At 39.2% G+C, this 22,351-nt stretch overlaps 1 protein-coding gene across 5 annotated transcripts in view; it reads right to left on the bottom strand.

Moving 5' to 3' along the window:
* Positions 1 to 1,590: 1,590 nt before the first annotated feature.
* The window catches only part of ERG (ETS transcription factor ERG), a 145,738-nt gene continuing 124,977 nt past the window's right edge, over positions 1,591 to 22,351 (bottom strand). For 4 of the 5 annotated variants that reach the window (XM_054166008.1, XM_054166010.1, XM_054166007.1 and 1 more), the window contains 8 exons: positions 20,062 to 20,213; positions 16,850 to 17,053; positions 15,701 to 15,781; positions 13,476 to 13,547; positions 8,128 to 8,196; positions 7,721 to 7,777; positions 5,857 to 5,904; positions 1,591 to 3,146 (listed from right to left, as the gene is read on the bottom strand). In XM_054166008.1, the coding sequence (XP_054021983.1) occupies positions 2,626 to 3,146; positions 5,857 to 5,904; positions 7,721 to 7,777; positions 8,128 to 8,196; positions 13,476 to 13,547; positions 15,701 to 15,781; positions 16,850 to 17,053; positions 20,062 to 20,213 (1,204 nt within the window). In that variant the 3' untranslated portion in view covers positions 1,591 to 2,625. The remainder of the gene's footprint in view (positions 3,147 to 5,856; positions 5,905 to 7,720; positions 7,778 to 8,127; positions 8,197 to 13,475; positions 13,548 to 15,700; positions 15,782 to 16,849; positions 17,054 to 20,061; positions 20,214 to 22,351) is intronic. The other variant, XM_054166009.1, reaches the window with a different exon arrangement.

Here is a 22,351-nt window from a genome sequence, read left to right as displayed (position 1 = left end):
AAGAGTTCAGTTTTCCTAACCTTTACATGAGTTTTTATTTTTTAAAGAGATATAGGTTTACAGTGCTTATTTCCCAAACCATCACGAAGCTTATGATGCCACTGCTCAGGTCTCAAACATCGGTAATACAATCCTGTGCTTATAAACTGCCACCAAGACACCCATAACATGAACCTGGCAAGCAGACTCCCATTGCACAGCACCAATTAACACTCCACAAATGGATACTCAGAAGGTTTGTTATAAAATCTGAAACCACACCCATTTTGTCTGAAAAAAGGGACAAAAGAATGGCAGGAAAAAAAAGGGAGGTCTGAGCTGTCTGGGCCCTCTGCAGTAAATACCGCCTGCTGTGGAGAGCCACTCAGAAATGTCAGTGCCAATTTTCCAGACCAGTTCTTCATCTGGCATTGCAAAAAAATGGAGTCATGCCATTAGATACCAGATGTAGTTTTGGGGCCCAGGGTACAGTGTGGGAAGCCTCTAAATCTAGGAGAGAAAGAAAACATCCTGCCCTTTGTAAAAAGCCAGGATGAACTGCAGTGACAAATTGATGAGCTACTGTACACTCCATCCTAAAGTGAGGAATAATGGAAGTTATTCATTATTCACTTTATTTACTAATAATGATACAGTATGTATTAATAGCAAGGGGGCATGGTAATTCAACATATGACTCAGTATGAAAATACATCTCAGGATGAGATTATGCTGCATGATCTGATGGTAACAACAGATAATTTCAGGGTATCAGCATGCTTCCCTCAGAGGCCTCATTTAGAATGAATTTTCAGTCTTGGCCGTGAAGCTGTCAAAGAACTGGGTGTATTGCAATCTCCGGGCATAAGAAGCTCAGGACAGGAATGGCAAGGCACTGTTTAGAGAAGGGCTGCAAACAGAACTGTCCACTTTGTACTTCAGCTAAGCGTTGTTATTTGGTCCTATACTTTCCTGATTGCCAGATTTCACAAACCAAAGGCTTAAAACCAAAATGCCTAGCATATTTTAACGTGGTGAGTAGGAGAACCGATAGACGTGTCAGGCACTAAAAATGCAAGTGCGAATGCAAACTACAGTGTCAATCTGAACTGCCATGCTAGGCCAAGCTTATTTTATTACATACATTCTGCATTCTAAGTACTAATATGTTCATAATGTAAACATTAAGCATACAGAGTTAAAATTCAAGGCCACAATATTTCGATTGTCCCTTATTTTTGGGGGGGTTTTTGTGTGTGTGTGTGTGTGTGTGTGTGTGTGTGTGTCTTTGGTTGGCCGAGATCAACTCGTAGTGTATAAATGCATAAGTTATATAATAATTATATAAAAAGGAAAAAAAAAAATAACATTGACTTGCATACTTAATTCTGACAAACGCACAGCGTTCGCGACTCGGTAAAGAAAAACTGGCGCCCACCTAACAAAAATACTTATAGATGATTTCTGATTTTGGCAGTCAGGGGTTGTCTCTTGCTTTAACCAATAGAAAACAAACTCCCTTAACAATGATGAGGTTCTAACTGGTAACTTTTAAATATCAAACACAATTCCAGTTTTACGGTTTTCTCCTTTTTTTTTTCCTGTTTTTTTTTTTCTTTTTTTTTTCTAGAGAGATGCATATTCTGATTTCTGAATTCTTCAGCTTTTCCCTTTTGGACTTCTTTCCACTACTATAAAAACAAGTCTTTTCCTCCTGTAATACTGGGAATGGTATGATACTGAGCAGTATGTTTCACATGTCCGAACAAGTGTTTCTTCATAGTCCCAACGCTACTAAGTGTTCAGGCTTTTCAGTCTCTACTGGTAAAGAAGTCTCTTTTTTTCCCATTCTCATCACCTTCATCCTCCTCTTTCTCCTTTCTGCTTCCTCTGTCAGATGCAGGTCTCTGATCTACAATCATACGCTTTGCCTTCAGCACATTCTCATTTCCAATGTTTGGCTCAGGGTTCCTTTAATACTGTCAAGCAATCAGAAAGTCTGGGTTGTCTTCACAGTTTGAGTAGCTGATAACACTCCGATGAATGGAACACATTTGATTTTAACTAGAACAATGCTGTTATATTCCAAACCAGCTTTTATACTAAACCAGTCTCTTTTGTTGATATGCTTCTATTTTTTAAATACAGGTAAGTTTTTTTCCCTTTTCTCCCCTTTCCCCCCCTGCTTTTGTAATGATTCATATATTGTGTGTTAGGTCACTACAGACTTATATTGTTGTTGTATAGTCCCACTTTGCACTAGCAGGATATCAAACTTTACATAAAAGCTTATCAACTTTTTAAGACCATTAGCTTTCATAGGTTTTCCATATCATTTCATGCTTTTACCTACAATAGTCTATTGTTGTTTGGTCCACAGAGTCGATGCCCATATACATTACATTTCAGTATCTTAACACTTCCTGAATATCTCCTTTAAATCTCTACTACAAAGAGTCTGACATCCATTTTTTATGTGTTTGTTTCGTTTGTGTGGTTTTTTTTCTCCCAGCCAAACCTCCACTTGTCTCTTTAGGCACTTTTAATTCGTGTACTCCAATAGAGTTCATTGCAATGCATCAGGGACTGTATCCCAGCAAGAAATGTCTTTGTTTGCTTTTCTCTGGTGTTTGTTTTTTCCCCCACTTAGTAGTAGGTGCCAAGATGAGAAGGCATATGAGCAGCTGGCAGCCTGGTATTGGGGTAGATACCTCCAGTTGGTGAATTCCAGTATGGATTAGGGGCAGCGAAAAAGCTGGACGATGTTACAGGCAAAGCAGGGGGGTGAGGAGCTACAAAGTTCATCTTCTGAGGATGCGCATGATAGGAGCTCATGTAGGGGAGGTCTGACGGGTATTTGTACATGGATGACTCTGGAGGGTGAGGCTGGAGAGCCTGAGCGATCCCGTGGAAATCAAATTTGTAGGCGTAGCGCTTACCATGAACCTTAGTCATAATATTTTTATCATAGTAGTAGCGAAGCGCACGGCTGAGTTTGTCATAGTTCATGTTAGGCTTGCTTTTCCGCTCCCCCCAGCGCCGAGCCACTTCATCAGGGTCAGTCATCTTGAACTCCCCATTGGTGCCCTCCCAGGTGATGCAGTTGGAGTTGGAGCTGTCTGAGAGGAGCTCCAGCAGGAATTGCCATAGCTGTATCTGACCGCTCCCTGTGGAGGGAAATGAAATAGGAATGTCAGGACTAGTGACTAACTATGTTAAGGCATCAGTTCTTCCAAAGCTCTCACAGAGGACCCTATTAGGAAATGTTGCAATGTCAATTTGTACTTCTTACTCTTAACTAGTCTCCTTTCTCCCGTTCCTGTCTCATGAAATCCTAAAGAGCAGAGATAAAGGTAATGCGTCATGCTTTCCCTCATCTGAGCAACAGAATGCCATTACATGGAGATTTACTAGTTACCTAACGCCTTTCAGTGCAGACAATTGCTGGGGAAATAATACAGCGCTCATTTAGGAAACTAATCTCTAAAGTTCAGGACAAACAGCTTTCACTTGCGTAACAGTTTGCTTGTTCTCACAGCGTTATGTTGCAACTAAATGTTCTCTGCTATGGAATAAGCCTACACAAAATAGAGAAGTTTAGAGAAAGCTGGGCTCATGCCAAACCATATCATCCATTTGCAGCATTTGGGGAAATGCAGAACGGAAACTTATTAGCTTGCTGTTGCACTGCATACAACCACAGGGCAAAACATTTGCAAGAACAGTGAAAAGGTCCATAATGTACATTCCAGTCATTGTTCTGTGTCAAGTAAGTTTAGATGATTATTTAAGGCTTAAAATGTTGTTGTTGGGTTTTTGTCCTCACTTCTCTGCCAATTTAATCTTTAAAATAAGAGTTATAGGAACAAAATTTGACCATTTTAGGCAACTGAAAGTAGATTTCAAAGGGCCTTGCCACTGATACTCATGTTAAAAGCTTAGCATTTCTTAATAAAGCAGCACTGAAATGATGCAAAACACAGCTGAAGCAGCTTGCAAGGCAATCTCTTTCACAAGCACAATGTCAGCAGTATTTGCCAACCAGCTTGTATGTGCTAACTTCTACATACATCTCTGACCAGGAATCAGTTTGGTTTCTTCCTCCCCGCCCAAATATGTGGATAGAATAAACAAGCTTTTCTTCAGAAAGCTTATAGTAGCAAATTACAGCATCAGGCTAGAGTAGCATGTGAAATCCATTAGCAGTTTATACTCCAGTACAACTGAAACCCATGCTCGTTTAAATATATATTTATCCAAGCTGTCCTTAATGAATTTCTTCTGTTCCATTAACATGCACTAAATAAACAAACAAACAAAAAAATCCATGGTATGAGCAAAGGCATGCAAGTTTTAATACACAAAACATAACAAGAGGATTAGCCTTTGAAAATCAATAAACAGCTCAGCGCTGGAGAAAACACGAATTTTTGAATAAGCAATCCAACATATGCTCCAACGTAAACACTTGCCTTCCAAATGTAATATATAGCCCTATGAAAATAAATGGTTGCTGTCAATTTCCTTTTAATGAGTGAGTAATTCCATCAATTTATAAACACAGAAAACACGTTAAAGCACAGGGATGATGATGTGTAGGAATTCTATATCCAAACGTTAAAAAAAGTATCCCAGTCCAGATCATGTTAGTATCTTCCATGGTTATAAAGTCTACCAAATGGATGCTTGACCAACGTGTAAAAGCCAGGCTCTATGGACAAATGAAAGACAGGTAGGCCCCTACTTCCAGTTAAGATCTGTGTCACCTGGAAACCCACTGCCGTTGGCCATTTGGACAATCATATTCTTAATACTTAATTGCTTTCCTATGACACGCAAAACTGTTTAGAAAGTAAGCTAATCTAGAACTGTACTTGATGTCACTGGGGATAAGGTGAAGGGAAATGGTTCAGTATTTTGGCAATTTCATGCCTCGAAAAGCCATACAATGATTGTAAGAAGCGCAGGTGGTTGAGGAGGCTTGAAGTGTGGAACAAGGAACACAGTGCTCTGTGGCTGTTAAAGCAAAGGAAATAGGAAGTGGCACCTACAGTGTCAATCCTTTGTGGCAGATTATGATGTTGATTATGGTGATGTATGGCCACAGCGTGTCCTGTGGACTCAGAGGAGCAACAGTGAAATCTGCACAGTTCACAATCAGTGTTATTAACTCACCCAGAAGGCTCCTTGTCTTTAGCTAAAACGTGCTACAAGCCCCTGTTCTCATTGTCACCTTCTTAAAGTGAGAGACCATTTTTAAAGTGTTTAACCCAATCTTTGCCAAGAGATTATACTTGTCTTTTCCCTAAATATTTTTACTGGTTTGGGTTATTCACAAAATTTCATATTTGTCAAGGTCAGTATGGATTTGTACTGTGGATTAACAGAATCTGGGAAACATACAGTGCAGATCATTATGAGATTTACACCTTCTGGAGGGGTACCTGGAGGCCAGATGAGATATTTTACAGGCTTTAACATAATCCCAGTGTTTAGGAAGCTAAGTAAACTCTTATTGATATGAGGAGTTTAAATACCTGTAATGAGGTATTTGACTGACTGAATGTAACTATCTCCTCTAGGATGATTTGAGTATCTCTGCAGAGTGGTTTCCAATGAGTATCATGGGAAAGACACCTAGATCATATGTAGACACCTACATTAAAATACATGAATTCACATCCTGATCTGTGACCTCAGGCCTACCCTTGTGTAATTTAAAAACAATCCTGCAACACACTGAGTATCAGTTCCCACTGAGGCATACTAAAAAGTGGTACAATTGGACACATCACCTTGCAGGTCTGGCCTTAAAAGTGAAATGGGCATGCCAGAAGTGAAGAGAAACCCTCCCAAATCAGAAAAATCCCTTCTCACCTGGATTTGCAAGTCGGCTGCTCGTTGGTCCAAGAATCTGATACGGGTCTACAAAATTATGAAAGAAAGATTTACAATCATGTAACAGTGATTGAAAATATTTTAGGGATTATTTTTCTAACCTTGTAAGAGCCAGTGTACACCACTTGATGGTATAGCAGTCCAGCACTGGGGAAAACAGTTCCTTTCTCTGCACTGCAATATTTACTTTTTTGCCTTAAAACTGGCTGTGCAAGCAAACAACTCCGAGGATAAACATTTGCTTTTTGTACTGTACTAGTGTGCATAAGTGTATATGTGGACACACTGCAAATTTGGCCAAGAAGTATTGAAAGGTCTACATGAATGAAGTATACATGCACATGGGAACCCTTTAGCACTATTTACCCTTGCAACATGCCAGGGCCCACAGGCGGTGATGAGGTGAGAGTCCCCTCCATGAAGGACAGCAGCCTCTCCTCTTGCAACGCCACATTTGTTTTTCTGCGCACTGCTAACTCTTCTTATGCCCAAAGAGCCTCCAGAAGAGGGCTGAGAGTGCACAGCTGAACCCAGGAAATGTGGCTGGGTTGATTATTCTTTGTCACTGGAGGCCAGTGAGGGATCCCCTGTATTAATTTTGCAACTAGGGTTTTCAGAAGAGCCTGTGTCAGCCACAAAATGACTGTAGCATCCCAATGTTTTCCCCAAGGGGTTCCCTCCAGAAACAACAACTTCTTTTGGCCTGAACTGCAACACAATGGGAGAAAGGGAAGGCTATAACAGAAGTACAATTGCCAAAGCAATGGGCTGCAAGCACACCACAGAGCCCCTTACTGAACAACTCTGTCACTGGGCTGCTTAGTCTCCAGCTGCTCTCAAATAGCTGCCAGTTTTACAGCCAATAAGATAATCAGATTGCATTCCTTATACATTTAAATAATCTGTGCAGCTCACACACAACCATTAAATGACCCTAAGGACTTACATAAATAATCAGTGCATTGAGGGATGCTCATGGTTGGAAGGTCAGATTAGATAAAATGCTATCTGGGTAAAAAGCAGTATGCTACTTCCTAGGCAGCATTCATGTAAGTTAATGGGATGTGGTCATGTGCACAGTCTTCCTTAGCTATAACAAATACCAGAATAATGATTTGAAATCTGTGTGATAAAAATAGGCTCAGTATCCGCTGAGCTAAGAAAACCCTCCAAAACCTCTTTTATTTCTTACTTCTATCCTGCTGCTTTTCACAAAAGCTATAACTGACTCAAAATCTCTACTGCTTTCTAGCTACCTGTCCAAAACAGTTCAATTCACAATAAGGGATTAGGACCTAACCCATGGATTATCTGCTTTGAAAACACAAAATGCACCCATTTTGTAGAACCAGTAGTCTAAAAATTCATGAATTTCTACTTTCTCCTCAGTTTCACAAGAGAGAGAGAACCCTTCTAATTTTACTGTTTAATTTCAGGAGCCCTGTTCAAATATGTAATAGATTGTAATTTCTTTGCTCATGTACATTTTCCAACTGCTAGCACTTCAATTACTGTGGAGTAACTGGTCTTTTGACACCGTTACCTTCCACCTCTGTACCTAAACTGCACACAGGGACTTTCTTTAACAGATTTTTTTCACTTTGCAAGGTCATCAATGCCATTAAACATTATTAAAAGCAATTTTCAATGGCCATGGGAGCCATCATCTCAAATCCAGCTGTAAAGCCAACTTATACACTTCTGGTCACCAGCTGGAGTTCTCATTAGTGGTCTGAATGAGATGTTGTAGTTTGTTTCTGGTTTGTAAGTTATAGCTGTCCTTCTTACCATGTTCAACAAACTCCATCACACCCAGGCATAATTCAAACAAAATGACACCCACCTAACTGAGGACGTTGGTCTTCTGTTTTGGGAACTGTTGAAGATGATGGCTGAGTAGCTGAAAATAGAAAAAATCACATAGTTAGTTTTCCAGTTTGGAAGTTTGTCACCAAACCTGTGATAAATCACAGGCCTGGGATACCTGCTGCTCCCTATTCTGTGATGGCCACAATAGGATTTAGCTTTATAAGACTATATGGTCATGGACTTGGTGAAGCCTGAGTTCAAGGAAGGATGTGGGCGCTCCACTGACTCCACCCAGTATGGCCTATACACAGCTAATATGCTTTCAAGCCAAGGCACAGGTAAAAGTCCTACAGAGCTGACTGCTCAGGCAGCTCCTATCAGTTAATTTCTGAGTCTACCCAGGATATACCACATATGCTAGACACATGCAGATGCTTTTACCTTTTGACTGAGGACTGGGGTGAGTGTGACTTGTCCATGCTGATCGTCTGGCTTGCTCGTATGGCAAATCTGCAAAGGAAAAATACACTGATTCATGCAGATATAGCATAAAGTGTTTATGCTCATAAGGGACACATTTCTAGGGGATTATACTCCTTGTTTACACCTTTATCATCTTTATTGTCTTTAACACACATTGCCCTCTGCTCTTTAGAGATGCCTGTTCTTGTGAGTTGTCTGAACTGCACTGAAATAGGTGCAGGTACAAATACTCTATAAAGTCCATCATTTTGAAAGGCTCAGAGCACTCCCTTTGGTCCCTTTTCTCAGCCCAGGATACCAAGGAATGACACATACTGCACATCATGGACAATTTATGCTAGAGTCTTGAAGGAAAAGTCTTCCAAGATGTCAGCTCAGATGAAGCATAAACTGTGTACCATTCCCTGCTGATCTCAACATGCAATAGTATTTTCTTTTAAGTTAGACTTCAGCTTATGTGATGTGCCATTCTTTCCTAGTCTGTTGTTGTCATGCTTTAATAAAACCTTGAAGACAGTTTGAGTTGAGATTAGTTTGCTTTTGTAGCACCTGGTCACAGGCAGAAATATGTGAGACGACAAAGTCTGGCTTTTTTCTTTTGGGGATTCCTCTAGACCACTGTTTTGTGCTTATGTTTGCATTAGCTCTCATTGCCATTGCACATTTTACTGTGCTCTCCCCATGCTATTATCCCATCATCCTCAGATGTACCCTTGTCTCAATTCTGTCATTCAGAATCCAACCTTTTGGGATAACTGACTGCCGCACTTTGCCAATCTCACTCGTTCCTCTTCTACTAATCATTTCAAAGTATTAACAATTCCTTTTCCTTTCCTTTTCACACCCCAGTATCTTCACAGATCTTTAGAAATATGTGAAAACAGCGAACTTGCTTGAATGTTAAACACACACACACACACACACATATTTATGCATCTTACATTCCTTTCAAAAAGTGAATAGCATTTTTTCCCCCTGCTTCTTGGGACAAATTCCTTAACTTTATATATCCAAATGTTTGTTTATCTCTTCTTTAATTTACTCATTACTTCTATTCAGTTAAATTATTTAGTATATAAAAATTAAGGAATTAAAATACAAAAGCTTTCTTCATAAAGCATATGTGTAAGTTTAAATGTTTGCTTTACTCCTTGAAATCTTTCTTTTTGCAATTGCCTTTTTCTATGGCTGGCTTTAACCCATTAGCTAAAATTGCTGCCAAAACCAGAGACTTCTGCAGACTGCCCAGGATCTCAGGAAGGTAGCAGTACCCACATAGGTGAACTAAATTGGTGTGGACTACTAAATTCTTAACAATGCTTGTGCTTTATTTTAGAGATTATGTTCAGAAATTAAACCAGCTAGGAAATAAAGAAACAGTCACAGACTGGCTCTGAGCAAAACAGATATATTTCTGCCTTTTTCCAGACACTATGAGCAGATGTACTGAATGGAAATAAAATGTAATGTGAAATTCACAACCAAATTGCCTTTAATTTATTTAGTCTGTTTGGCTTAAGGGGAAAACTGGCACTGCCAGCACTGTTGTCTCCCAAAATCATACACTTCAAAAACTACAGGACTCTGGTCATGTTTCCAGGGGTTTTGAATTCTGTCTGTATAGGGTGGGGACAGGGCTCAGCTTTTTGGCTGCTTGCATGTATCTTGTCCACTCCTGCCTTGCCTGTCCAGTTCTCTGCCTCCATGGCAGCCTGTTTTTTCCTTCCAGTTCTCTCATTTCCTGCCCAGAAAGACTGCAGACAAATAGGGGTGAAACATCACATAGAAGTTATGTGCTTGTCATTAGGATGTGCAACTCCACAGTTTCTCCTGTCCTGTTATGTCCTGTCCTGTCTCCTCCTCTCTTCTCTTCTCCTCTCCCTCTCTATCCTGTTTGTGGGTTTCCAAATTACTAGACAGCTGTACACTGAGAGGGATGCATAATACTTCGTGCTTGTTTTCAGTAGCACTTGTAGCCTTGAAATACATTTGGTAAAAATCTAGTACTGTGAGAAAACTGTTTTGCCTTTCAACTCAACACATCATAAGATGGTTTTCTGACTACACCCACTCCAGTAAAAGAAAAATCCAGTCATCAGCCTTTCTTGAAATAGCACAAAATTCCACCTTTATTCCCAGTTCAGTATTGTGCCTTGATAAACATGTTGCTATCCTAGATAAGCAGATCTGTTCTTATTCATGAGATATTAGTACAACATGTCCTTATCGTGGGCAGATCTTTGATAGGAATGCTCCTGTTTGATGAGACATGTGGACAAACCCATATTAGGTTTTCCTGTGCTCCTGATGGCTTCATTGTATTACTTTCAGCTCGCTGAAACCTCATGTTCCGTTGTAAAGGTGACTGAAGAAATACGTCTTTGTCATTGCAGTTTATTACAAGTCCTGCTTGTTTCCTGTTTTCTATTGTAGTGCCTTAACAATGGCAATGCTTAATTACTTTCTCCAGAATTGCACCCCAAGATTTGGCTAATTCCCATTTTATATTATTTATCCCCCCCCCAACAATTTTGATCTTTTTCATGTCATCAAGTGATAGTCCCCAGGTTCTGCTATTGCTCTTACATTAAGGGTGCTTTGTAATGGAAAAGCTTCTTTGCAGTCTAGTTGAAATGTGACCTTTAACTACAAGGAAAGCCACAGAATAAGCCAACAAAAGGTTTCTTAAGAGAAAGCCAAATTTCTGGGGAAAAAAAATTTTCTCTATTTCTGAATTAAAATTCTGACTTTAAAAATGTTTGGGAACTTTAAAATTCTAAAAGATAATCTTTTCAAAATCCTAAGAGATATTGTTGAAGGAAATGTTAAGATACAACAGATTACACAGACGAATAGATGCTCTATTATTCAAGCTACAACTCCCTCAAGTAATTGTGCAAACAGAGGAAGACGTTAACAGAAAGCATTTTGGTTTTTAAGTTTCATTGTAGATATAATTTAGATTGAAATGTCGAGATCAACGGGTTCACCATGCCTGATATGTGGCTTTCAAAGAAACATTTACATTGGAGAAAATCAATATTTGATTTTTCCACCACAAGTGAGGATGAAACAAATACTGAAAACACAGCGTAAAAGAAATCCAGGTTTTGTTCAAGTCCAGTGGAAACATACTCATAAAAGAGTATTCTTTCATAACAGACTCATTCTAGCCTTCGTCTGAAATCCTCTCAATAGGCATGGTTATTCCCTGCAGGATATGCAAGTCTTATGTTACAAGTTCATTTTTGTTGGAAATGCCTGCACAGTTTTGGGCATCCAGTTTTACACTGCATAGTTGGCAGTTGTTTCTAGAGCTATGCTTTGTCTTCTTATCCATATTCATATCTACATTCCTCTGTGCCATTCAAAGCTTCTGGGTGCTACTAAAACCTGTGACCATAAGAGCCACAATCTGCTTTAATGTTTCATGAAAATGTCTATTTTTTTCTTTTCTTCTTTAATTCTTTCTTCTAACATTAAGACTAAGCAGGCCCTCTGTGTCACTCTTTATTTGTATTATTATATCATGTTTCCTCATGCCCAGATCCTGACTTGAACAGTTTCAAACTTTTATATCTTTCAACATGATGAAAGATTTTCCATATTCTCAGGGATTGCTTTAAGCACCTTCTCATTCTGCAAATAGCCTTTTGGATACGGGATGATTCACACAGCTTGCTGTAAAAGGCCACGCTGCTGATTTGTTTAATGGCACAGATTTCCCACACGATCCTCTACTGTGATACTTCATTTATTTATTATTTTCTCCCCCCCCCATTTGGCCAACAAGTACAGCAGTGGCTTTCATTGTGCCATAAGTGAAGAAGCCCACAATAAATTCATTTTTTCATAAGAGAAGAGAGTTATTTTGCAATCAGTAAGATACGCAAATAACTTGTGTCCTATACTGCATTTATCAACTTGTATTTTCAGGTGTTAACATACTGCCAGTTCATTTCTGTCTCCCAAGACTTCTGGGCACCTGTACAGAAATAATTTAGAGGAATCTCTGGGTTTAAGTAATAATAAAATCACAGTCATCTCTAAATTTTATATCAAAATTTGTTGTGTTCTTTTCCCAGTTATTGATGAATATAGATCATGGTAGAGAATGTTAAAGCACCCATGACTTAAGATGTCCATTCTTTAGTCTCATAACAGGTTATTTGGTGAGTTCTTGATTTGTTTCTTGTCATATGCTGATTTCACTTGTATTGTATAGAGTTGTGGGGCACTTCAGTAAATATAGTATGAAAGTCAAATGCTAATGTATGCGTCGGAGCAGTAGTTTCCTTTGTATTCACTATTATAGACAAACAAATCTGGCAAAAGAGTTTGTTTTCCTAGAATCTGAGCAAGGTAGACCTGATCCCATAATGTAGGCCTGGTAGCTGTTTACTATTTATCTTTTTATCAATTGACAAGTCTATAGACATGCATATATATATATATGAGTTTATATAAGATAGTTACTTGCATATACTGTCTTGGATTGTACCCTAGAGCACTGATAAAAGAGAGAGTATTTGCTATCCAACTTCCCCTCTATTTTTAATGAGAGAATGTATCTTTTCAAGTCAGCCAATTCAAGTGTATATATGGCCCCTCAGAACACTGGGTGTATGCCTCTGGCTCAGTAAGAGATTTCTTTTAAGTTTTGATTCTGTATTATTGCTACAACTTCTTTTGATGTCCCACAGCACTTTGTTCCTATGACTACAAAAGCTAACGCCCAGGTTAGGTGGTTTTTCCAGCATCTCCAGTGGTGAAGGGTGATATATATATATATATATATATATATATATGTATAAAAAATTAGTTTCATAGCAATGTCCTCATCTTCTTTAATTGTTCCCCTTAGCCTTTCAAAACCCAGCACATCCACAATACTTTCATGGCATTATAAAATGGCCTTATTTTACAGACAGCTGAAGCACATTGAAAAGTGATTGCACTTGGACAATGCAACAGGCCTAGTGAACAGAGCTGAAGTTTTCTGATTCTCTGGTCTTTTGAGATGTGCAGAAGAAACAGGCTTAGTAAATTGTTCTGTTTAATCATATATATAATATATATATAATCATATATAAACATATATATAATATATAGCCAAACATACATATAATATCTATATCTATATCTGTATCTATATCCATCTATCTATATGTATATAAAAAAAGATGTGTGTGTCTTCAAAATATAGCCTGACATTTACAAAAGAGTTGAAGGGGAAAAAGAATGAGATACTTCAAGAGATGAAACAAGTAAGATCGCAGCATATAAAAGGTGATCATTGTTCATACCTGGCCTGGTTGTAATTCTTTGTGTTGCTTCTGGATAAACTGATGTATTTGGAAAAATAAAAGTGGCACCTCCTAAAGAGAAAGAAGACATAATATCTAAAGATTCATTTTCACAGTCCCTAAGGCCACTGGTATTTTCCCTTCTGTTGTATGTCTGAATGAAGACTATAAGTAATTAATTTCTATCTTAGAAGTTAATGCTGATAGCCTTTGCACCTGTGTAAATCCATCCAATTACTGCATAAAACTCTGTGCAAAATTCATGTTAAGGGAGGAGACAGTTAAATTCAGCAAATTCCTTCAACCTTCACCACAATCACCTTCAGATGGGCAAGTGTTTTCATGTGTTCTGAAATAAAACTTTGCCTTCCCTTCATTAGTCCATGCACTTCCTGAACAGGTTCTTACTTTCAAGGGAGACTCTGTAGCCCTGGGCCAAAGCCTATTGGTGTCTGTGGGAATCTTCTCACAGACTTTGGTCGGCTTTGAGTCAGACTTTTATAAATCTCATTCTCTTCACAGCAAGAAAAAAAAATTGAGCTTGACACAGAATATGGTATCTCACTTATCTCAGGCTCTGAAATTGCTCTAACTATATCAGTGTACTTCTAATGACCACCTCTAGGACCATTGAAAGGGTCACAAGGGTTTATGTAATTACTGATGACATCAAGAACAACTTGATAAAAAAAATAGTTACTCTGAATATTCAGAATAGTTATTCTGGGGCCCTTCGAAAATCCCACTCCAAAGCTGTTGTGCCAGCAGAACAACTAATTTTCCTTAGGCTAGTGATCAGCATGATATTATTCACACTCCCAATGACAGAAATTGAGACAATCTCATTTTGGTGACATTAATTTCAAAATAGCATTGTCAGTGCACACACAGAGAAAAAGATAACACATAGAACTGCTGAACAACACTTGGATAACTGTATGTGGAAATTACTTAGCAAATTAGAATCTGGAAAGACATAGATGGAGAAGGCCAAGTCCATCTATTTTTAAATTGGGCTTAAGGTTTATTCCAAACCCCATCAAACTAAGTGGAAAAATTTTGCTACTTTTGGTGGGATTTGCAACAGGCCTGCAGCCAACAATAGTACTTCATGGCAAGTCACAAACACCTGATCTCAGATAGAGATCTTCTAATCCAGCTAATTTTGCTAGAAGCTCACTGCTACTTACAACAGTGGGATTTTTTGTTTCGTTGGCTTCCTGTTAGTTGTTGTTTGGTTTTGTTTTGGTTGGTTGGTGGTTGTTTTTTGGTTTTTAGGTTCTTTGGGTTTTTTTGTGGTTTGGTTTTTGTGTGGTGTTTTTTTTTTTTTTAATTTTCCTTTGTATTATCTTTTTCATTTCTTACAAAGAATTGTTATTTCTGGTCACTGTAGGTAGCTAATACCCTCAGGCATGATCATGCAATATTCCAAACACCTTAAATCAGTATGTATACTGACACTATACATACAATTCCATGTCATTCTCTGTTGCACAACTGCTAGAGCTAGATAAAATTGATTCTGAATTATTTTCATACATATTTTAAGTCATGTCCTGAAAGACAGATGTTCTTGAGGCATGTATTGTATTGTCCTCCTACCTACACTCAGTATTTTTCTGGGCTGAATTTATAGATGGATGAACAAAAGTCATTTTACATTCAGATCAGACTTAGTGGAGATTACAACATCAAATTTAGTGGGGTTTCCAGCTCAAGTCCCATATAGCTGACAAATGTGATGAGCTAACTGGCTGAATAGAGTGTTGTTTTTTTCTCTATTATACAGTACATACTGCATGGCAGGGGAGAGAGTTCTCATTCATTAGAGCCCACAGCACTTTGGCAAGCGCTGAAGCACTTTTGAGCTCCACCAACCTTCTAGGGATCTGTGGAGTAGATCTGACAGTAGAATGAGACAGAATAAGAAAAAAAGTCCTCAGAGACAAAGGCCCCGAGACTGAAGTTATTCATATGTCAGGGATCCCATTCTCTTGTAGGACACAAGAAATTACCAGCAAGGAAACCATTTGTGCATCATGTGGCCCCGTGTGATCTCACCTTTTTTCTGTGTGTCTGTGCATAAAACTCACACACAGAGCAAGGAAAGGATGCACTAGTCTCCTTTCTGATTTACCATTTCCATTTCAAGCAAGCAACCCGTAAAAAGGAACTATGTGCTTGTAGAAGATGACCTATAGCAATGGGAGCAGTGCCAGCATTACCTGTGTTTCTAGCATGCATTAACCGTGGAGAGTTTTGTAAGGCCTTATCAACATCATCTGAAGTCAAATGTGGAAGAGGAGCTACAAAACAAAACAAAAAGCAACACCAAAATGAAAAAAAAAAATTTGTGAATTACCTTTTTTAAACCATAATTTCCCCTGACAGGATTGTTTGAATACAAGTCTACTGACAGTCAGTTTCAACCTGCAGCTTGGAGGGCAGCATGTGTGGTATCACTTGAACTAGGGCATTCATTTATGCAACATAATGAATGCATAATGTTTCTGACTGATTATTGACAGTGTGCGTGTGGAGAAGACTGCACCGCACTGGTGTTGCAATGCTTGCTGGATTTTTCTTTAAGAGACACAGATGGAGAAGGCCAAGTCCATCTATTTTTCAAATGGGCTTAAGGCTTATTCCAAACCCCATCAAATTTAACTTCTCAAAACTGAGGCAAACTTTAACTTCTCAAAACTGAGGCAAACTTTAACTTCTCAAAACTGAGGCAAACCTGCAAAACTTCCTTAAGCTTTGATGAAAACCCTTAAGCCAAGAATTCACTAGCCCTTTCTTTCCCTTTGAAATGCTAGCTACACACTACTGTTTCCACTGTTTCAGGGACTGTTTCTTTTTTTCCATGAATTTACAGAACTTTCATTCAATGCAGTGAAACCTTCCTGATTCAGTTCAGAGCAAACTGCTGTCAGTCCTTACAATCATGCCTGGAATTTGCTTTATGAATAAATGTTTGCACTCTTATTTAGCATTCTCATCATTAAAACAAAAAGAAATGAGGATGTGACCAGAAAAAACATTAGCACTGAATCCCATATGATTTTCTTCCTACAGGAGGCAGATGAATACGCTGGGTTACAGTTTGAGTTTTCTCTGAGATGTACATGTAGAAATATTTCCTAACTCTTTTTTTTTTTTCTTCAAAGAACATGAGTGAAAGCCAACTGAAATTATTTGGAATCATTTCATCAAACTCAAAAGGCTTTGAATTGGACTCCCTACAACATTCTTAGGAATAGCAACATTCACAATAAAAACCCAGCTGAGTGTATCCACACCATTAAATCTACAACCGATATCAACCACCAATTGATTGTAGCTATTACCATAAGGACAGAAAACTAGCTTACTCTCTCTGAGGTAGTGTAGGTGTGACAGGAGAATATCTGCATTATAGCTTGGAGTGAGCCTCTGGAAGTCATCTTTAGTCATTTTGCACAGCTCCTTCCCATCGATGTTCTGGAACAACAAGATGTCCACATCTGGGAGTCCGTACTCCTTCACCGCCCACTCCAGCCACTGGCGTACGTGGTCTGTGCTCCATAACGTAGGATCTGGTGGTATCAGAAAGTATAAAATTAGACAGAGAGGGGAGAGTGCTGATGAGCTGCACCAGAGAAATGAATGCAGACCACATCAAACTCCTGTTTACTGACTGCTGGAGATACATGAGGAATTAGGGAAGACCTGTGAGCTCTGATTATTAACAATAAACCCTCTGTTGTTGAGCCCCTTCTCCAAATATTTTTTGTTCTTGCTACTTTTATGAACTATTATCCACAGATTAATATAGCATCCTCATGAAGAGGATGTTCCTTAGAGAAGTATTTAAGAGAGCCCACTATCAGCACTGAAACTTGTATCTAAGCAACTTAGAATCTGGATCTTTATTCAAGTGAAATTTCCACTCAGGGAAATAGGCTAAGTAAGCACTCACAGATTTGGCTAGTTATTTCATAAACTGGAGTGGATCATGTTAAAATATTCTGCACCTCCTTTCCTAGACTGCTCTGTTGCACTGGTTTACATTGGGTTTTCACTTACTACCTGAAGTACTGGCAAAACCATCTGGGGAAAAAAACACCCAAGAACTAGTCCAGACTAACAAAACATAAAGACCAAATACCTTGTGTTTTCAAAGGAATCACTGACTTTAACCTAAGCTTCTATCTTGTCCTTTTCTATTTTGCTCTTTTGACTCTTCTTCTATTTGTCTTTCATTCTACCTTTCCCTATTCTTGAGTTACAGTAAGCACCCATCAACATGAATCATTGAACAGTTTGGGCTGGACTGGATCTTAAACATTTACCTAGTTCCACCCCCCTTGGCATTGGCAGGGACACCTTCTGGTACACCAGGTTGCTTAATGCCCCATCCGACCTGGCCTTGAACACTTCCAGGGAGAGGGCATCCACAACTTCCCTGGGCAACCTGTTCCAGTATCTCACCACCCTCATTGTAAAGAATTTCTTCCTAATATCTAGTCTAAATCTACCCTCTTCCAGTGTAAAGCCCCTACCACTACAAGCCCTTGCAAAAAGTTCCTCCCCACCTTTCCTGTAGGCCCCCATCAAGTACTGAAAGGCTGCTCTAAGGTCTCCCCAGAGACTTCTTCCTAAGCTTATAATGGAAGACAGCTTCTGTCATGAAGAATTTATACTTTTTGCAGATAAAAGATAAAAGCAAAGTGGAAACCAACTCCTTGAGAGTTTGTGCCTTCCAAACTAAATGACTCTGTGATTTTACGATATCCTGAAGACTAAGAATGGAGCACACAGAGGTCAAATGGCTATAGTCCACCACATGAAAGTCTGTAGAAGGGTTGGAACTTGTGTGACAGTCTAACAGGTTTTCTATGGCTTAACTTCAGTACTATTCCCTCTCTCCTGACTGTTGTTTAGGCTGGTCTGAAAGAGGGTGGAACACTTTCCATAGGCTAGAAACTATTCAGTCTTTCATACTGTTGCTATCCTCCAATACTTCACCCATGTAGTGCCTTCCCCTTTCTGAGGCTTCTCTTGGTATTTTAAGCCCTTGCAAGTCAGAATATTTATCTTCTGGAGCTTCAGAGGGCTTCTCTGCTCTTGAAAGTGCACTAAACCCCCCCTTAAATGTATCCCTCCATGTGGTATGAAATACATAGCAAATCAGAGGGATGCAAGTCTAGTGGTAAACTGAGGGTCAGGATGAGACTGACCACACCTACTGCAGAGAACTCCAACTGCATTCAGTTTAGCTTGAAGTAAACAAACACCAGGAAGTTTACCAAAACATTTTGATAATGTCTATAATTTTTAAATGCTCCTTATTTATGGTAACTAGAAAGTTACACAGCTGAAAATGTGAATTTTGCTTTTTTTATTCCTAAACGTTGCCACATAAGCTGCACACTGCCTATGCAATACTCAAATAAATCCAACTGTTTTTTTCGCTATACATTTCTTCTAGGGACCTCAAAATAGGAAGGCTGTGACTGTGACCATCTTGTTCCCTGCATGTCACTCAAATCCACCTCAAAACACCTCCTGGAATACACTGAGAAAAGATCTCGCTGAGCTAACCACGCTAAAGGTTACTAAAAACCTTTAAAAAAAAAAGTGCCAAACATCAAGAAGACAAATATTTAAGAAGAGTATTCAAATGTCATGGATTTCAGTGTGGTCTGCTTCCAGCTAGCAGGACTGTGCATCACTCTTCTGTGTTCAGAACAGAGCTGTCAATATCATTGCAGAAGATACTGCAACATACTTGTCCGCATGTATCTTGACAAATAACTGAAATAATCACAGCTTGCAAAAGTGGCCACAGTTAGTACTCTTGCATGTCTTAGCAACTGAAAAACTGTAATAATATTAAGCAACATAGCACTAGCAGAAATGTTTCATATAGGCACATCTCCACTGGAGAGGAACTGGTAGAAAAACATTCCCTTCTGCGTGCTGTTTGCAGGTGTAGTGTCTATGCTGTGTATATCCAGTGGTTTATGAACATCCACATATGTCACGATGGTGTAATATTAATTAGCCATTGGCATGTTAACTATTTTACAAACTGAGGCAACAAACTGTCCAGCAGAGGTTTGTCTGGAGGAGAAGGCAGAGAGGATTGAATATCTTCCTGTTCAATCAGCTGCTGGATCCCAAAACCAAGACAATTTTGGTTTTGGCATGCCAAGGGCTGGACTGCATTTGGTACATGCAGGGATATCATGTGGTACAGTGATCTTTTTTCTCTCCCACACACTCTGCACCCAGCTAGTCCATGGTGTTAGGAAATGGTGTTCATTTTGACCACTTCAGGGTGAAGTGCTTCAAAAGGAGTGAGAGAAGTCAGATAAGATCTGAGCGCCTGTATTCACACAGCTCTGCTGCTGAAACAGGAGGAACAAGTTGAGGCAGCAGCTTCACTTAGTATTTCTCAGCTTGTTCTCTTAATAACCATGGGAAATTACTTCCTGATCACATGTATCATATTGCCACTTTTTCTCTGAATCTTCTTAAATAGTGTTAGCAAACTTAGGGGCCATTTTTTTGCATGAAATTTTTGTACAGAGGGTCTAACCTGCTGGTACAATGACTCTTCGTTCATTTGTAGTCATGTTTGGGGGTGGAACGTGCTTCTCTTCCATGTAGTTTCCATAGTTCATCCCAACATTGTCTGAGCTGCTAACCATTTTCCCTCCTTTTGCCACGCTGCAGTCATCAGGAGAATTCCTAGATAGAGAAGAGAGAGGTGTGCTTCTATTATTATTCCACTCTCTACTAATATCCTCAGCAAAGAATCACACTGAATGAAATTGAAAACAGGATACTCAAGCACTAGGGCTGGACTGCCACTGGAAAACTCAGTATCTGCCACTCGCTGACTTTGCTGATTCCTTCAGCCACCTCAGAAAAAAAAAATACTAGCCTCAGTGGACCATATTTTTATCTTCAAAGGATCACAGGCTCTCATATATCTTCAAACATGTAAACACTAACAATTTATTTCCAGAGACTGTGATGTAATGGAGGCTTGTCCATGGGCTTGCTGAAGCCTGATGGTTCCAAATAGCTTCACTTCTCTCTCTAAACATCTCACAGACAACTCATGCATGCACTTCATGCATCTTTGTATTATTACTTGCACAAGGCTTGTCCGAGGCCTGGACAGCTTCCCATCTGTACTGTTGTCATTGTTTCATAAGGACCATGCTCAGTTGTACTTTTTCATGCAGTGTAGACACACTTCTATGTATGGCTTACAGAAAAGGAACACTTGCCAAAGTCATGATTCAAAATACCACACACATGACTGGAAAAACCTTTCAGCTCCTGACTAGCACAGTCTCCATGGTACTATAGTCAAGAAATGGAAAACTGCAGAGGATCTGGAACCAGACACCTCTTTAATTTTGGCTTTGCTTTCTGAATAGAGTCTTTAGGTTTAACATCCCACAGGGGGTTCCCTAATGGCATTTTAATTGCATCACAGTTTTCCTTCTGGCAGACACAGACATATTTGTCCCTTAATTTAATGTCTACAATGTGTTTCATCAGAGAGAAAAATTGTTACAAAAATCAAAATAAAGAACAGAGCCACGGGGAATACCTTTAAATGTAAAAAGGCCGTTTGAGAAGGCAAGGAGGGTGTTAGTTGGATTTTGGTTTCTTTAGTGATACTATATTACTAACAAGCTTTCTTTTAGTTCTGCCATTTAACCCCTGAAACTGTACTATGGTCTTACTAAACAAGCAGGAAGTCAGGTTGTGACGCTTCATTTGAGTTCCTTACAACCAATTTGCAGTCCAGAGAATCAAGACACGATCCAAGACCCAGTCTCCTGCAAGCATGTTTCAGGATCTTACCCCCCAAAATGTGTTTCACCCAGAGCCTTTTGCTCTCCCCAGCTCAAAAATCCCAGCTCTTACAAGCGTTGGGCATCAATGCCACTGTAAGCCCAACACTGGTCAGAATACAGATGCTTTCCCAGATGATTTTTGTTATTGCTTCAAGACAAGAGGAAAAAACAATATACAGTTGGACCACTATGCACTCAATATATACTAAAAGGATGTGGCAGATATTTCATCCAATGCCCAAGTGACTCAGGCCATTGGGTCAGGAATTAATACAGTTATAATTATCATACACATGTTCTAAAAAATAAAATATATCACAGAAACCACTCAATGGGTACTACCCATCTTCATTGGGAGAAGGAGCAGGGCCTTGAATGTGGCCCGGGAAATGTTGGCTTCACCTGTGTTTTTCAGATATAGAATATCTTGGGTGCCACATAACATATTACATAAGAGACCCGCCTGCTGTAAATGTCCTACAAAGACTTTGTCAGCCACAGGACTGAATAACAACCACAAGGTAAGATATAGGCAGCACACAGTCTTGCTTGTCAAGAAATTAGCCTTTGCTCTTCGATCCAGAATACTTTGGCATTATCCTCTCTCAGTTTTAACTTTGCTATTCCACTGTATACCTCTAAATAGAATTCTGGAATGAAATTTACTTCTGCCTAACAGAGCTACACAAAACAAAGGAACTTTTTCTTTCAGAAGTAAACATGTTGAAAAAGAGCTTTTGTGATGATCACTTGTGAGTAAAATGTGTATCTTAACAAATACAAATGGCATATATGCATAAGAGAGTCTTCACACTAAACCACATGTATTTGCAAACATCATCCAACTCCTGCTCTTATGTTTGTGCAGTTGCCCATCCTGACTGCCAAGGACACTTACAAAGACAAAAGAAAGAACCATTTGGCCCATTCACTGACTTTTTAGGTTTGTTTTGGGAAGACAGATTGCTGGCAGCATCCTTTGGCCTAACTGGCACAGCTACTTTATTTTGG

Source organism: Dryobates pubescens, chromosome 12, assembly GCF_014839835.1.
Source record: "Dryobates pubescens isolate bDryPub1 chromosome 12, bDryPub1.pri, whole genome shotgun sequence".
Taxonomy (NCBI): domain Eukaryota; kingdom Metazoa; phylum Chordata; class Aves; order Piciformes; family Picidae; genus Dryobates; species Dryobates pubescens.
Note: the sequence above shows the minus strand (reverse complement) of the source record. Positions and strands in the feature narration are given on the sequence as shown.